The 18,795-nt window shown below is 35.4% G+C and overlaps 1 protein-coding gene across 4 annotated transcripts in view; it reads left to right on the top strand.

The window, feature by feature from the left end:
• The window catches only part of pan (pangolin), a 286,631-nt gene that overhangs the window by 257,044 nt on the left and 10,792 nt on the right, over positions 1–18,795 (top strand). For 3 of the 4 annotated variants that reach the window (XM_065369038.1, XM_065369041.1, XM_065369042.1), the window contains 4 exons: positions 113–186; positions 5,064–5,194; positions 5,651–5,822; positions 14,215–14,284. In XM_065369038.1, the coding sequence (XP_065225110.1) occupies positions 113–186; positions 5,064–5,194; positions 5,651–5,822; positions 14,215–14,284 (447 nt within the window). Of the gene's footprint in view, positions 1–112; positions 187–5,063; positions 5,195–5,650; positions 5,823–11,531; positions 11,686–14,214; positions 14,285–18,795 lie in introns of all 4 variants that reach the window. The other variant, XM_065369040.1, reaches the window with a different exon arrangement.

Below are 18,795 nucleotides of genomic sequence, written 5' to 3'. Positions count from 1 at the left end.
AATTTCCAGCTTTGGATTTTTCCGCCATTTTCGCATTATTTTTTCAACTTTCTCGTACATACTCGTATAGTACGTATATTCTGTGTATCTAATATTTTGTGTTATTTTACAGGTCATCCGATCATAAAAATTCCTCAAACGATAGCTCAAAATTACAAGACTCGTGTCACAATACAAATAGTCAAGGTAATGTAGAACCAGCATTTTTTAGTTTTTATTTTTTTCGTTGCCTTATGCTCTCCTCATCGCTTCGTTCACCTTTGTACGTATAAAAAGAAGCTCGCAGCACTGCGGGGTAAACGAATTCGTCGTCTTAATCTGCGCATCGTCGTATAGTCGTCTTTTTCGTCGTCGTCGTCGTAGTCGATCGTTAATAACGCGATGGAAAAAAAGGCCCATTCTACGCAGACGACGACGATTAAAACGTAATTTTTTCGTCGCCTTGTATTTTATTTTTTTTTTTCAAAAAATATAAGGGTGGTCAAAGTTGTAGGTACGTAAAGATGGTCGAGGAGAAGAAGAAAGGCGAGAGGAAGGATTTCGTACACGATGTCGTCGTTTGGAGAAAAGAAAATTAATCGAGAAGGTCGCAACATGTGGCCTCGTGTATTTGAAAAGGCATTGACCCGATTATGTAGTATGTGCCGCTGTGTTACTGTATGTATACTCAGGGGGAAGAAAGGTCAGCACTGTGTATAGATAGGTTGGTCGGTGGTGTGGTTTTTTACGTGGCTAAAAAGGGTGGCAGGATGAGGGTGTGTGCGATGCATGAAATCGGAGCAGGTTGTATGTAGATGTACCACTTACCTTACCTCTATCTATCTTCACCATTGCTTCGTATATATATAACCGTGTATTTGATCGGATACGCGGTGGTTGAGTTGAATTAGCCCGCCGTATAAGAAGATTGAAGTTTATATACGTTAACCCTTTTTTGAAAGCTCGTGCTCGAGCACGTGATATTATAAGCTATAAATTTAGCATCTCGGTGTACAGTATAAGGAGACGTCTCACTACTGTATTGTTCAACGAGGGGGGTTTTTAAGGGTTTCAGTATATAGGACGACGACGACGACGATGTGTGAGAGCCAACAAGTTGCAGACGTCCAGTCGAATGTAGCAGGTTTTGCAGAATCAATTTCCAGGAAGCAATTAAACGTGTATCTTTGGTCATTTCACTACTCTTGTATGAGAGAATAGAGAGTATACAATGAATGGTTTTTCGGAAAGAATTGTAAAGTTTAAAAAATGATTTGCTAAATCCGCGTTTCTCGGAATTTGCATATAGAAAGAATAAAGACGTGGGTTTGTTTTTTTCTCTTCTTTCGCTCTCTTTATTCTACTGTCTTGTTTCTTTCTCTTTCTGTCTTTTTCTTTTCGGGGGTGTTTTTAGACAACTTAATAGTTTCAGTTTCGCCGAATATACCAGTGTAATTGTTTCCTGGGCTTTCTTTCTTTTTTTCTTGTGTCTTTTTTTTTACCATTATAATGGAGTGTTGACATATGTAGCGGTATACCATACCTTGTTCTATGGTATCTGTATACCTAAGTGTATTGTGAAAACCATGGCGCGGTGATTTATTGATTTGGGGTTTGTGTAGTATATGTAGGTACACGGTAGATTGGGGAAAGAAACAAGATAGATAGACTATATATACGAGTACTTTGTTTTTTCCATCAGTACGTGTATATTTTGGCTTTTTTTTGTACCGATTTTTTGTGTGAGTGTGCGAATGTGTGAGTGTGAGTGACAGTCGCCTTGAACGAATCGAGGAACATTGTAACATTAATGATGTTCTATGGTAGGTATACGGTATATAAAGATAGCTGTTTGTCTATACAACAAAGTGTAATAAACCTGTTGAAGAAGACTTTGGCCTCGAGGTGAAAGATGACAGTATTTAGGGGAGGTTTAAGTAACAGTTTTTACGATACGGGGAGAAAGAGAGAGCTGACAAGACCACGGTGCTTTTCGCGGAAGTGGATTGTCCGCTGAACGGTTAACGAATGGATTGTTTTTTGCTGCTGGTTTTTTTTTCTCTTTGCTGACCTGACTGTAATGTGATCTTTGAAAAGTGTACCTGCTGATACGAGAAATGATAACTTTGTCTGTCTTTCTGGCCGTCTTGTATATGGCCTTATGTCGAAATGAGATTAATGAAAAAGATCGGTTAGTGGAGTCGGAGAAGGAAGCTGGAAGCAGAGCTGTAGGATTGTGAGTTTTGCACGACGATGTCAGAAGTGAAATGTAGACTGGTGGGTATGGGTGTTTTGGAGAGTGTTCTTTTGCTTTTATTGCTGTAAAGGTTTGTTTTCAGTAGAAGGAAAGGGACTAGGGTGAAAGAGAGAGAGAGGAGATAACAGTTTTAGGCAGCTTTTGTTGATTATGAAGTATTTTTATGCATGTGGATCTGTGGATTGTGAAATGCTGATTCTTTTTTATTTTACATATACGAATTGGAAGATAAAGATGGGGAAAGGTAATGGATGCTTTTTCATCGGCGATCTTTTATTCAATTTTTTTAAAAGTTTCCACTTGTTGACTGGTACAAAATTATTTTATATTATTTCACTGTTTTTATCATCTTGTGCGGAAGAGAGGGGAGGGGGGTAGAAGTAGTTTGAAAATTTTTGAAATTATTCAACTATTATTAATTTTTAAAGAAAAGGTGACCAATTGATAAAATTGAATTTCTTATTATTGATCAAGCAGTTGATCGTATTTATGTAATCAAAAAATTGATCGATCATCCTTCTGGACCAGAGCTGAAACCTCTCTCATATTCAAAGCCTTCCAGTCTAAAATCGGTTATGACCGAAAGTCTAATAATCGAAATCCAAAAATCGATTTATTTGAGATTTTTGATCTTTTATGATCAATTGTGTTCAACATGAAAAACAGAATTTTGGTTTCAAAAATAGATTTCTTGGTGCAAAATCGACCATGATCAATCTCGATTAATTGAATTCTAAAAATCGACTCATTTGTGATTTTCAATCTCATAATCGAACATTTTCGAATTGAAAAATCGAAAATCGATTAATTGAATTCCAAAAATCGATTCATTTGTAATTTTCGATCTCTTATAATCAATCAGGTTTGGATGTAAAAATTATTTTACGGATAAAAATTCAGCCATAATCGAAAATCTATTCATCAAAAGTCAAAAATCGATCATTTGCGATTTTCGATCTCATATGATCGAACACGTTCAAATTGGAAAATTAATTTTTCAGGATCAAAAGTAGATGAACTCTCCATTGAAAATCGTCCATGATCGAAAATCGATTGATCGAACAACATCGATTATTAGCGATTTTCGATCTTTCATGATCAAATCATGTTTGAAATGAAAATATATAAGATTTTTAGATTTAGATACAAAAATCATTTTCCGGATCGAAATCCGACCACAATCGAAATCGATCATGTTTGCGATTTTCGATCTCATATGATCGAACATGTTCAAAATCGAAAATAATTTTTTCCGGATGAAAAGTAGCTAAACTTTCGATCAAAAATCGATCATGATCGAAAATCGATTGATCGACTATCAAAAATCGATCATTTGTAATTTTTTATCTCTTACGTTCAGTAGCAATTATCTTCCGGATCAAAATTCGGCCACAATCGAAAATCGATTCATCGAAAGTCAATAATCGATCAATTGCTAAATCCTAAAAATCGATATTTTGCGATTTTCGATCTCATATGATCGAACACGTTCAAAATAGAAAATTAATTTTTCAGGATCAAAAGTAGATGAACTCTCGATTAAAAATCGGTAATGATCGAAAATCGATTGATCGAATCTTCAAAATCGATCATTTGCGATTTTCGATTTTCGATCTCTTATGATCAATTTTATTATGTTCAAAGTGAAAAAATGAGTTTCCAGATCAAAAATTGTCCATGATTAAAAATCGATTTATCGAACTAAAAAAATCGATTCATCTACGATTTTCAGTCTCTCTTATGATCGATCGTGTTCAAAATGAAAAATTAATTTTGCATCAAAAATGAATATCTCGATCGAAAATTGATTCATTTCATCGATCGTGTTTAAAATTGCCATTCTTTTACATTGCTTCGTTTTAGCCATCTTTTGAATTGATTTAATTCCTCTTAGTTTTTGTCCGGAAATTTCTCATCGTTTGATAACCTCTACCGACATGCAAAAATATGAAAACAAAAAATCGATGACCTTTCGGCAAGTTTTGGCTGATTTGGTATAGAATGACCCGTAGGTAAAAATTTAATCGATTTTCGTGTAATGCATCAGAAAATGATTTTTAATTCAGAGCCGCTGTAGATCGAGAAACTTGAGAAATAGTCGAAAAATCTAATTTTAGATCGAAAGTAACGATCAAAAGTATAAATTTTCTCCCATAATCATACGAAACTGAAAAACAAACTGCCTTCAGAAGTACGAAGAACATAATTATCTAATTGAAATTTTTTCTTAAAGATGTCAAATAAAACATTTCAAGATACAGCAACATTTGAGAATTTCTTTTTGAGTGAGTTTGAAGAATAAAAAAGTGAGATTTTCTAATTTTTATAAATTCCAAGGTGGGGGGGGGGAGATATGAGTTTTGATGTCTCGATTTTGTTTGATCATTAAATTAAAGTCACCGATTTCTGAATCGATTGATCGAATTATCGATTATTTTTTTCTACAATCGATCATATTTTTGTACAAATGAAAAGATGAGGTTTTCGTGACATTTTTTCCTTCCCATTTTCATTCTCGACTGTTGAGAAATGTTCTTGCTGATATTGAGATTAGGATATAAAATCATCGTGTACCTATTTGAAATTTTTTCTACCCCCTACCCTCCCCCTCCTTTGCCCAATCCATCACATTATCCTTCCTGGACAGAAATAAGACGAATTCGTTTACTCATCGCATGAAGCTTTTTGTGAAAAGGTTTTCACAAAATTTCCAAATCAACCCGCATTTTGGGATTGCCTTGTCAAATAGATATTTCTCCTTGGAAAGATATGAAACTAATCACACACGTGTGTGCATCTTTTCGTGTATTTGCGTTTTGTTTTACAGAAAAGAAAAAACCGCACATTAAGAAACCGTTAAACGCTTTTATGCTTTATATGAAAGAAATGAGAGCCAAAGTCGTCGCCGAATGTACGCTAAAGGAAAGCGCTGCCATAAACCAAATATTGGGAAGAAGGGTATGTAGCTCTTGAGCGTTTTTTTATTACTAAAAGATATTACCTAGTAGTATACCTACCTAATACCTACCTATATAAATATAATGTAGGTATATTATACCCTTAATATACAAAATATACAATAAACTACTGCATTTTTTATACGATTTGGATTCACCCTCCATGACGTATAATATGTGTAAGTGTTTGTATGTAATGTATATGTAGATTAACTATACCTATATACTTTAGATTAGATATTATACTATTATAATACATTTACGTCTTAATGAAAATAATCCATAATTATCTCGTGGATTTGAAAAAAGTTCCACGCCAAAAATGAGGAAAAAATTGACGAAATTCGATTTTTGTTTATTTATTTATGATTTTCTTTTCTGATTTTTTTTCTTTTTAATTTTCAAGTATACGAAAAAATTTTATTTTATTGAATTTCATAATAAAATTTGGTAATAGTGGCATTCGCTGTCAAGAGAAGAGCAAGCTAAATATTACGAAAAAGCCAGGCAGGAGAGACAGCTACATATGGAGTTGTATCCGGGCTGGAGCGCCCGGGATAATTACGGTTACGGCACAAAGAAGAAGAAACGGAAGAAAGAGCGAGTTCCAATCGTCGATGCGGGAGGAGGTATCCCCTTAAATGTCCCTTTTTTTTGGATTATTGTGTCTTATGTCTGCGTCACTACACCGAAAAACAAAAAAAAAAGATGCCGTAAACGTATAGAGAAATGTAGCCAAAAAAACACCAAAAAAAATCAAAAAAACACTCGTATTATTCCCTGAAGATAATAATATTTCGAATCTGTGTGTTGAAAATTTTTGGTTTTTCTACACGTTTATCGCATTTTTGTACAAAAAAAAAAAATACATCAAAACTTGAGAAAAATTTCGATAAATCAGGCTATAAAGAACGCGATCTGATAAATTTTTCATATTGCATGGTTCTCGTATGATGAAAAAAAAAAGAAAATATTCAATTGAAAAATTCATTTGGCTGGCGAAAGATGGAGATGAAAAAAAAAATTTAATAGATCGAGACGCGTAATAGCCTGATTTTTGTGGTTGGCTAACATAATTGTAGTGTGGTGCACTAGTCGCTTGGGTACTGCCTTGTTTCCATATTAACTTTGAACGTTATACTTGTGGTAGACAGATGCTTTAATTTACAGCAAAATGTATAGCCAAACAAACACCATTTTTTTCTGTTTTTTTTACCTTTTTTTTTCGTTTAATTTTCGTAACCTTTTTTTTCTGTTTTTTTCCTGGGCTCGAGGGCCTCCCGAATAGCCCAAAATGCCTTGGATATGCCCTTCGCTACTCGAGGAATATACGAAAAACAAGAATTCTTTGTAACGAATACGTAGTCGATTTTATTTACTTCTTTTGTGGTAGACATATTTTTTTAAACATGGATTTGACACGTGTTTCTGCGGGGTTTTTTCGACTGTAAATGGAAAAAAACTGAGACACGAGGCACGTCATGAAGTTTTCTTTATTATTTTGGGATGCGTGTTCATTGTTTCATTATTTCATCAGCTTTTACCCGGGTTCACACGCGTACTAAACTATACTAACCTATCGGGTATCGTCATATGTTTTATGTCATAATGGTGCATTTTTGTCTGTGTGTTGTATGGTCGCTTTTTGTGTTTTATGCCCGGGTTGTTACATATTTGGCTTTTAAAATGTGGCTTGATATAAGTCTCAGAAGTACATACATATTTCATGTGGTATTAAGTGAGGGGGAAAAGGAAAGCTGGAAAATTTTCCGGTCTTTGAGTAGAAATACCTAAATGAGGTTTTTTTTATACAGGTTGGACAGGAAACTGAGATCGTTCATTTTGTATCTGAGAAACTCAAATTGGCAACACTGATTTTGTCTTTTTTCGTTGTTTTGGTAAAAGGTCGTCCAGAACTCCAGATTATTGAATTTCATCGTTTGTGTTTCAAAAAGACACTTTTTATCTCATCTTTATATGTATAAATCCATCAAACTGGCAGAAAGAACGAAATTGCCCTTGCTTGAAAAATTGCCTGAAAATGATCTGCAGTTCCTTTGCGAATTCATCCACGAATGGTTACACTGAAATTACAGATTCAACTCTTCATTTTCAGGTGTCGTTTTTATTGGAAAATGAATCAATCGTTCGCGAAGGAACGATTTATCAACATTTGAATCGTTCAGATCAGAATGAAAAATGAAGCTGGTCGAAATAACCAGTACGAATTGCTACTATTTTAAAAAATCAAAGTACACTCGTGGGAAGAATAATTTTTTTATGATGAGGGGGGAGAGGGGTAAAAAACTTTCAGTTGAAAATCGTTAGATTCAGCCCCTCCCTCCCTCCCCACCAAAAAATTCAATCTGATGATGATTTGTTCATTTTTATAAACATTGTTACCTCGAAATTGATGAAACGTTCGTGAACAAATTGGCTTGAATGGACTGATTCGTTTGTGAACGTCTGTTCAATTGACTATTAAATGAAGAACTTCCGGCCTGTCAAAATCATGTGGCATGTTTTTTGGATAGAAATTCTTGGAGATTGAAATCTACAGTTTGGAAATTATACGATTGATTAATTTTATGCTCATTGCGATTGAGTCGTTCGCCAACTAATGATTTTCAAATTTGCAAAGTTGATTGTGACCTGTTCATCCCAGACTATTCGATTAGGAACGTTTGAATAATTTTGTTAGGATTCGAAAAATGATTCAGTCGTTCGTACATAACGTGGTTACCCATTGATGTGGATCAGACATACTTGAATAATTTACAGGAAACCAGCTTCATCATCTGCAAATGTTTTTAGCCCCTGAAAATTGTTCGATTTGATTGCTTGAAGTTTATTTGGTCAGAATGAATCGTTCTCAACCAAACCGTTCCCCGATTAAAATTTGAAACTGAAATTCTCTCATTTCATTCGCAAACAATTTAGAATTTGAAGGGAACCGATTTGATTTCAAAAACTGACGGGCAAGTCGTTCGTGAACGATTTGAATAAAATAAGAAAATCGTTTGTGTGAAATTTTTATCATCTCTAATATTATCTTTAAAAATGATTCGAAAGTGACAGTCGTTCGCAAATGATTTGATTCTGATTCAACTTGAAAATTCGTTACCCTGTCGTTCACGATTCATTTAAGAATGAATCATTCGTTCGGGAATGATTTGATTCAATAATAAACAACTTAAAATTATTGGCAAAAGATCTTGTTTGAAAATAACTTACAGAGATTTGGTCGTTCGCGAATGATTTGATTCAGAAATGAACGAGTCGTTCGCGAACGATTCACTTCAAGAATGATGTAGTTGTTCGCAAATGATTCGATTCAAAAATGTGTTAGTTGTTCGCGAATGATTTGATTCGGAAATGAACGAGTCGTTCGCGAACGATTCACTTCAAGAATGGTACAGTCGTTCGCGAATGATTCGATTCAAAAATGAACTAATCGTTCACGAATCATTTGATTCAGATATGAACGATTCGTTCGCGAACGATTCATTTTGAGAGTGATGCAGTCGTTTGCAAACAACTCGATTCAAAAATGAACCAATCGTTCGCGAATGATTTGGTGCAGAAGTGAACCGGTCGTTCGCGAACGATCCACTTCAAGAATGATGTAGTCGTTCACGAATGATTCGATTCAAAAATGTGCTAATCGTTCACGAATGATTTGATCAAGATATGAGCGAGTCGTTCGCGAACGATTCACTTTGAGAGTGGTGCAGTCATTCGCGAATGGCTCGATTCAAAATATACCAATCGTTCGCGAATGATTCGATTCAAAAATGAACGAGAGTCGTTCGCGAACGATTCACTTCGAAAATGACTCAATCGTTCGCGAATGATTCGATTCAAAAATGAATCAATTGTTCACTCATTCGTAAAGGATTCACTTCAATATTGACTCAATTTTCTGCCAACTGTTCAGATGATCGGAGATTCAGTCGTTCGCCCAGGATTCGATTCAACTTCCAAGGGTGAATCAGTCGCTCGTGAATGATTTTATTTCAATATTATCAACTTTTTTTCACGAATTATTCAATTTGAAGGAGATTCTGTTGTTTCAGACGATTCATATCGAACAAATATGAACATCCAATACTTACCATGAGCTTTGAAATTTTCCTGGTCTCTCTCGTCCTCACCAATTTGAATGGCAAATTATGTAAATATCAAATCAGTGTTGCCAATTATTTACTCGCCTAAAATGAAAGTACACAATCACCTTATAATGATATTTTTATGTACATAGATGACAAAATCTATCGTAATAATATTTGCATAGCTTCGTCGAAATAATACCTAGGTACATCACGTTCAAAACTCTCAGTTTTTCGACTCCTGTTTCAAAATATGGCCTACTTTAGCATTAATGTACAGACTTCGAAAGTCGAGGGTTGAATTACGGATCAAGTTAGGTATATAACGAAACGAAAGATCTCTTCTTTTATAATTAAACACCGTCGCTAAATTAAAAGCAAACACTACTTCTGCATGCGGAGGTGTATGTGCAAAAGTAAAAACAAAAGTAAAAGGATAAAGAAGGAAGGAGGACAAACAAGCATAGGCGTAGGTAAAGTGATTCGATCATACGAACCAATAAAAATATACCGCAGGATTTTCGCGACGAGGTAACTCTTTCAACGTGGGCAGATGACAGAAGGGGGTGAAGGGGGGAGTTCATATACGTACTGTAACAATATCCTACACATAGGATGGAATCTTTCGACGACGATGTCGGATCGTCGCTCGTCGTGTCGAGAATAATTTTTCGTTCTTTTTTTCGTATTTTTTTATTTATTTTTTTAAGACGACGTGTATCCGGGTCGACGGGTCGGGTTTCCGAGAGAGAATATATACGTAAATCGCAGGTATTATACGCGGATTGTTTTCAGCGTGACGCTAGATTTAGGACGCCTACGGCGCATATTCTCGCTGTGTGTCGAGAAGGAATCGTCGTCGTCGTCGTCGTCGTTGGCAGATGAGCAGACGACGACTCAGCGATGAGGGCAAAAGAGATAGAATGAGAAAGGGAGAAAGATTGCTGGAAATTTATACATACGTATACGTGTGTATGTTGCCTTTTATTTTATTTTACATTTTTTTCTTTCTCTCTTTCTCTCAGTCTTTTTCCCGAGTTGTTATAGCGAGAAGGATAAAAAATACGAAGGAAAGGGTCAGAGGTGAGATGGTGAAGGAAGAGGGAAAAAAATCGTCGTTTTGTATATAATTTCAAAACGCGTGTATGTTTGTGTGTCCTACTACGTCATCGTAACTCGAAAAATAAATGGTGAAAGGGTAGGATTACACGAGGGGAATGTGTTACATTTTTATTACGTGTTTGGGAAAAAAAGTGGTGGATTTTTGTATATGTATGGTACACGAAGTTGGAGCAGGTACTTTGGTTGCGATGCTGTGTAAACGTTGCACAGCTCTATATATTACGTAGGTACCTAGTATATTACGTGGTACAATTTGGTTTTAAATAAAATCGATTTCGTTACATTGCAAAGAATTATTTTCGTATTATTGCGAGAAGCGATATAGAGAGCATTAGCATCAATCGAGTACCTACATTTTGTGTACTGCAAAGCGGCCAAACATACCGCATAATTTACCACAAACCAGGCTCTCTGCGTCTCTGCTTCTATCGTATTCGATATTAATTTTCGACATTGGCCAAAATTCCGGGCGAACGTCGAATAAATGCAATTCGAAGCGTTTTATTGCGATTTTTCCGCAACGAAGGGTTCGAGTTGCATTTTTTTTTCGATATTCGACCGATAATGGCTGTCGTCTTGATTCGTTCCCATTTTGTATATATGAAAATAATGTATATACGTTGTAGATAAATACATAACGATGCCCCTGCCCCTTTTTAGCCCATCTGGTGCCCCCTACCCGCTCTCCAGCCCTTTCGTCAGGTTTCGCGAATCGTTATTCTGAGATACGAGCAAAAAGTGTGGACAAAAAAATCAACTAAAACCTTTTTTTTTCTAGTTACCTAATGTACTATTATACTAAACCGAACATAATACACGAAAAAACAAAAACCACAGTGAAATTTCTTTCGTATGCCTCTTTCTTCCGTTGGTTTGTAAAAAAAAAAAAAGTGAAAATTTCATCATAGTAGAGAAGGTTTCTCCGAAGCTTGGAATTTTTAATTTTTTTTTTTTTTTTCGTTTCTTTCTTTGTACCTACGACAACAACATGTTTTCATTAGACGTTTTTTTTTCTTGTCTTTTGTCTTTTGATTTTTCTTTTTCATTTTTTTTTCTCTCTTAAATGATTATAATTAATAATATGTATGTGGGATGTCGAAAAAACAGTGGCATGCATTAGGCCGAGACGAACAAGCGAAATATTACGAATTAGCGAGGCGAGAAAGACAATTGCACATGCAGCTTTATCCCGATTGGTCATCTCGGGCTAACACTACAAGAACTAAAAAGCGGAAGAGAAAACAAGAAACCCATGACGGAGGTACCCACAACTTTTATTGCAAACATTCCTTTTCCCGTTTATACAGTATATATTCCTCTTTTAACGCAGGCATTTTTTTTCTTCTTTTTCACGTTTTTTTTTCTCTTAATGAATGTTTTTTTTTCTTACGATAGAATTAATGATTTTTTTTTTCTGTTTCTGTTTTATATAATTTTTTTCTTTTGTTTAACTACTTTTTTTTTTGTACGTTGTGATGATAGAAAAAAAACTTTGCTCAAAATGACTCGTCGAGTTATTATTATGCATCGATGAGATGACGATGATTTTTTTGAGCAATGTATTAACTTTGTTTTTTTTTTCGAAAAAGGTGTTTGTTGGCTATGCATGATTTAGTTATTTGCGAAATTTATTTTTCGTTTAAAAAATTTTTTCTAATCGGAGTTTTTTTTTCTCTATTGAGTTTTTCGGTTATTTTACGTTTATTATTTTTTTTTTTCGTTATTATTTTCGTTCAGCTTTTTATACTACAGTTGGAAATTTCGGTGTAGTTGTACGAGAGGTGATGGGAATGTATAGGTTTAAGTTGAGCTTTTATATGATTTTTGTTTTCAAGTTTATAATCTTTTACCTTTTTAATTATTAATGTAGATTTTTTTTCAATAGCTTTTTTTAAATTTGCATGCGGGGGTTCGCTTTACGTTAGATGGACCTAGATCTGCCCGACGAAGAAGACACTCGATTTGGGAAATTGCCGATATGGATGGTGACGTGTAGATATGGCAACATGGCTGGATGAGTAAGTTGGTGGGGGAGAAGGAGGAGGAGTAGGAGGAGTAGAAGGAGTAGGAGGGGGAAAAGGGGGGGGGAGGAGTTGAAATTGTGCGAAATTTTTCACGAAGAAATGGTTCGCACGAATTTGGAAAATTATATAGTTTGAAAAAAAAATAGGTGCGGGTGCAGTGTTGCCAAATTTCTGAAAAAAAATTATTAGAAGGGATATGACGTTGGAAAGGAGGAATTGAAATGAGGATGAGCTAATTAAGAATGAATATTTTCATAATTATTGCAAAATTATTCAATGTTGATTTTTTTTTTTGAAAAATGCGACGTTGTCAAATTTAATGATTGCAAACTTTAGGTAGATAGTGATATGAAGGGGAGGAGATGGAGATTAGCGAATTATAGTAGGAATCACATTAGGATCAGGATTCCAGGAAATGTTCCAAAATGCAACCTTAACAAGGTTCTTTGAAGCATGCAACGTTGCCAAATTGTGAGATTGTGGCGTTGCCACATTGTTTGTTTTATTTTTGAAATTTTCTTTCAATTTGGTTGGTTTTTGGGATGGACGGGGGGCCTCTTCTATCAAAAATCTCGGGTCCTTTGGTCAATATTATCGATGCGACGTTGCCAAATTTTTAATCAAGTGTGTTACAATGGGAGGTACATGATGAAGTTGTTGTACTTATGACTTGTGCTTGAGGTGATGAAGGGGGTGGGTATGAGAGAGCTATTTCATCAAATTTTTCATGTTGCGTTGTTGCCAAGTGTTTGGCCCTCTCAATTTGCAACGTTGTCAGATTTCTTTATCGCAGGATTTTGGGCTTATAGTATGTAGAATTAAAGATGAAGGGGGGGATTAGAGAGCTATATCATCAAGGGTTTTATGTTGCGATGTTGCCAAGTGTCTGCCCTCTCAGTTTGCAATGTTGCCAGATTTCTTTATCGCAGGATGACGGGCTTAGGTATAGAATCAAAGATGGTAGGGGGGGGATGAGAGAGCTATTTCATCTAGGTTTTCGTGTTGCCATGTTGCCAGGTGTCTGCTCTCTCAATTTGCAATGTTGCCAGATTTCTTTATTGAAGGATTTCGGGCTTAGGTAAAGAATCAAAGATGGAAGGGGGGATGAGAGAGCTATTTCATCAAGGTTTTCATGTTGCCATGTTTCCAAGTGTCTGCCCTCTGAATGTGCCATGTTGCCAGATTTCTTTATTCGCAGGATTTTGGGCTTTTAGATTTTAAAAAAGTGGGGTGGAACAGACATTATTTATGTGATTTTTGGTGTCATCTTATTAGGAAAAATTGACCATCTGACATATACATAATTATCATTTGGTTATGAAATCTCAATAATTCATCTTTGCGAAATGCAACGTTGCCATTTCGAAAACCCATTATCAAAATTATGGCATTTTTTGATCACGAAACTATTTCGGTCGCGTTTCAAAAGCGAATAAAATTGAGAAAATGTGTACTGGCGAGTATTATCGTGTGAAAATTTGAAGAAATTAGCATATAAGGCAACGTTTTTCACATGTTTAACTCGAATAAAACACCAATGTTGCGTTGCCATTTGCCATATTCAATTCCCTAATCGAAAACGCCATCATCGTCGGGTCTTCTAGTGTTGATTTTGCGGTTATGGGAAATAGCCAAGTACTTTGCTGGTATCTAAAGGGCACTTCTTTTTTTCTAGCTTTTTGTTTGTTTTTTTTTCAAGCTGAATTCTAATTTTAATTTTCCTACCTCCACGATTGTTTCTAAAGCTGTGTTTTTTATGATGACAGGTAACAATATGAAGAAGTGTAGGGCGAGGTATGGATTAGATCAGCAGAATCAATGGTGCAAACCATGCAGGTAAATATGAAATTATACTCGATTACCTCTATAGAGTACGATATGTTTATTTTACGAGATATTTAAGCACAGTTGCGGTCTTGTGTACATACAATATAGGTTTATATTACGTATATAGGGTCAGTTTAATATTAATATATGGTCATTTTTGGGATACATATAAGGTAATGGAATTCCGATTTCTGATGTGTTATTGTTGTTGATATTGTTTTATTGTGTGAGGACTCTGGATCGAGTCCTGCTCAATTGGTACCTCTCTACTTTATAGTTACTAACCGAGGGAAAAAATATTATTTGGGTAGATTATGGATTTTGTTCACCCTGTTTGTTTTAGGTATCCCTTCCATTTTTTTTTCTTTTATTATATTATATAATTTTTTTATATAATATAATGATATAAATTAAATTTATTCATATAGAGATACGAATTGATTAATATTATTAACTCGTCTTCGTTTTGGTTTTATTTTTACGAGAAGTTTTTTATTTGGTTGGTTTATTTGCGAAAAGCGCTTTGTTTTTGTTTGCACTGTAAATTTTTTATTTCGCTGACAAATATTTAGATTGCGGGGTGAGCTTGTAAGAGTGAGAGGGTAGAAGAAGACAGAGAGTGGGCGAGAGCGTGAGCGAGAAAAAAGGATAGCACGATAGGGTAAGTGAGGCGGAGAGATAAAGCGAGAGAAATACGATCGATAAGTTTTATTATTTCTTTGTTTATTTTGTTTCTCTTCGTCTTTGGATGCGAATTGAAAAATTTTTCAACACCCGACTTTATTTGATTTTATTATTATTTTTTTACTTTCTTTCTTTCATTCTTCGCTTATTTTTTTAACGCTTTTTATATTAGACGACGAAGACGTCGTCGTCGCCGTCGTCGTCGAATCATTTGTTGGGATTCTTTTTCATTTTTCTTTCTTTTTTTTTCTTTTCATTTCGTTTCGTTTCATTTCATTTCTCGTGTTTTACACATATTTAATTAATGTATTAATTTATTTTAGGATTATTACAAAGAAAATAATTAGTAGGTGTTTTTTTTCTTGTTTTTTTTTTATCCTCCTTTCATTAATCAGAAAATGTGTCTTCGGCAAAGAGAAGAGAAACAATAGATGATAAAAATTGTTTTTTAAATTATTATTACTATTTATACTAACAAACGTTTTTAATTTTTTGTGCACACTTCTATAGACGTTGGTGGTCTATGAGGAGTTTTTTCATTTTCGTTTTCTTATTTTCCGTTACCTGTGTTTTTGTTGCCCCCCTTTTCCCTGGCCAAAAAACGAAAAAAATGAAAAATGAATAAAATGATAAACCATATCAGTTTTTGTAAAGGTCCTCATCGCGATTGTTAGAATTAATCTCCTCTTTCCCCCTTGTACCTACGTTTTTTTATGTAGATTTTTTTCGTAGATGTAATCTTCTCGATAGCTTTAATTTAATTTTTTTTTATTATTTTTTAGTTGGAAAAGTTGGTATTTTTATTGAACGCATTCGTAGACACATTTTCTGAACCATAGTTTATACATATATTTTTTTTTTGTAAGGGGTACCTACTTTTAGATATCTGCAACAGTATTGTACATTGCACAAGAGACACACCGAAGCTATGTTTACGCGAGCTACTACATAAAACTTTCGATCGGGAATTATTATTGTCGGGAGTTATTTCGTTGTATTATGCGAACTTCATCCGCAGTATAGATTTTCTTCGAGGCGGTGTTTTGTTGGTGCTTGGTTGCGAGAGAGAAAACGCGAAGAGCTGGATGAGGAACTGAGGAGACGTGCAGTTGAAAGAATATTCAACGGATTGATGTTTGCGCGCGTTTATTTCGGCGAGGTTTTTTTTATACTTGTTCGTTTTTCAGCGAGCTCGTTTCGTTTCATTTTATATTATGTATGTTGGTTTGTGCGTGTGTGTGTGTGTGTTTTTTTAGATTCGAAGAAGACGAGCTTCTCAAAATATAGATTTGTGTGGTGTGGAGGGTGTGATTGTGGTATTGGGAGTTGAGCTGGAGGTTGAGGTGAGATGTGAGAGGAGAGAGGGGTGTGTAATTAGGTCATAATAGAGAGATGTATTCTGGTGTTGGTGGTGGAAATTGGGGTGATTTTGAAGCTAAGATTGTATTTTGATAGGACAGTTGAAATGTGTTCAGGTTTTCAAGGAGAGTCATTTGGAGTTGGGTTTATTCTTTTGAGGCATATGGTTTTGGGTTTGATGAGGAGGGGGAGGGGGAGGGGTCAGGCAAGACAGATGGTTTGAAAACATCAAAAATTTTGGTACTTGGCTGAAAAATTTATTCAGGTGTCCATATTTGAAACATTTTCTGTATTATTGAATCGTTGATGTGAAATTTGAAGAATTATTTTGAAATGTCCAATATTGGTCTCACTCCCATGATTTGGTTAGATTGTAAAAATTGTAATGAAAAAATGATACCGGGTTGTGAAATTTATCAGGGTGGCCATCGTTGAAAAGTTCATAAGATCAAAATTCGAGGATTGTTGGGTTGCCAGGAATAGTCGAATGAAAATGAATCAGATTTCAGAGGAAAATAATAAAAGAAACCAGAAATTACCAGGCTTGAAAATAAATCAGGGGGGCTATCTGAGTTTTGCTCTGTTTGTTAGGGTTGGATAGTGCTGACACTGCTGTAGAGCTGTGAAAAATGTTGATAATGGGCTGAAATATTATGAGAAGGATGATGGAGCCTCAAAAAATGCTCAAACCTGGCTAGAAGATTAATCTGGGAGGCCATCCAGACTTATTTACTTTAATTGCAAGTGAAGTGGGTCGAAATGATCCAAGGGGGTTATGTTGAAGGAGAAGAGATAATAGTTTATTTTAAGCAAAGCGGAATTGTTTCAAAAACTGGGTGGGGCTTTGAGGAATATTGATACCAGGCTAGAAAATGAATTTAGGAGGTCATCAGTCTCATTCACATTCATCGCTAAAGAAATTGGTCGAGATAATCCAAAGAAAATATGTTGAATGAGATGGAAAAGTTTGGAAAAGTGGGCGGGGCTTCCAAAAATGATGATACCAGGCTAAAAAAATTGATCCAGGAGGCCATCAAATTTATTTAAATTCTTGCTGAGGAAATCTTTCACAACATCCCTCAGGAATCATGTTGAAAAAGTTGGATTGATTATGAAAAATTACTCGTGGTACAAAAAAAATTGTCATACCTGGCCAAGAAAATCAATCAAGGTGGCCATCAACCTTATTCACATTCAACGTAGGTGAAATGGCTCAAAATGATCCAAAAAGGAATGTGCTAAACGAATTGAAATGGTCGAAGGAGATTGGTTCAAAAAAATTGAGGTACTTGACTGAAAAATTGATCTGGGTGGCCATCAGACTTACTGACATCCATTGATCCCACGAGTTTGAAGAGACAGCGTTGAATTGGAGGGGATGACTTGATAAATTGGACAAGATCCCAGAGAGTGTTGATACTAGGCTAAAAAATTTTATTTGGGTGGCCATCAGATCTATTCCCCTATCCAGCGTTTTGAAATGATAGTTCATTGCAAAAAGTGTCGTCGGGTTTTCTCAAAATAAATTTAAAAAATTGAAGAAAAAAAAAGAAATTAATACAAACAAAAATTTGACACTGGGCAAAAAATTCCATTCAGGTGGCCAATTTTTCTTTTTTGTTGACACAAAATATTAAATTCAGGCAACTGATTTAAAATTTTCTGAATCTGTTGAAGAAGGGGGGGGGGGGGGGGGGTAGTACAATTTTTTTTCAAAATCTGTGTCATGTCATTCCAACTTTCAAAATGGTCAAAAATTTTACCAGGCTGAAATTTACACCATGGTGGCCCTTAAATAAAATCAAAGTATGGGAGGAGGAAACGTTGCATTCCAGATTTTTGTACTCTGGGTTGATGGGGAATTGCTTTTCCGATTTTTTTTTTTTTTTTTTGTTGATTGGAATAATTATCCAACTACCCCCCCCCCTTCTCATTCTCCATTCCCCCTAAAAATTTGTTACCTTTCTGGAATTTGGCTTTGATTTCTTGGGTAACTAGGTATCTATGTTTTTGCCTGAATTGTGTTCTGGGTGTAAAAGCTAGAGAAACCAGCTCAGTTACTGATCGATGGGGCCAAAATTGGGGATTTCATGTTTAGCTGTGACCATGAGGCATGAGGAGAGTTTTCAGAGCACCTGTATGTGATCTAAGGCCTGGTAGTTGAAGATGAATTCATTTTTTCTGGATTATTGTGACTCAAAAGTGGGGCAAACATCTCTCTTCGGGTTGACATGAGAGTTTATTGAACTTGTGCGAGCTCATCTTTCTCAAAACGTGCTTTCCATCGCGAAAGCCTCCACTTTTCTGCGAGTAGGCAGCTGAAAATTGTATATGGAAGAGAGAAAGGTTGTACGTTTGGTTAAACGACCTCGATGACAATTATCTTTTATTGCTTGGTGACCGCTGTAGCGTTGCGTTGTGCAGTAGACTTTGCTGTTAGAAGTGGTCTCGATTAGGTTGAAAGTTTAATGGAAAAG

This window comes from Planococcus citri, chromosome 5 (assembly GCF_950023065.1).
Source record: "Planococcus citri chromosome 5, ihPlaCitr1.1, whole genome shotgun sequence".
Lineage (NCBI taxonomy): Eukaryota > Metazoa > Arthropoda > Insecta > Hemiptera > Pseudococcidae > Planococcus > Planococcus citri.
This window is presented reverse-complemented; position numbering and strand designations above follow the sequence as displayed.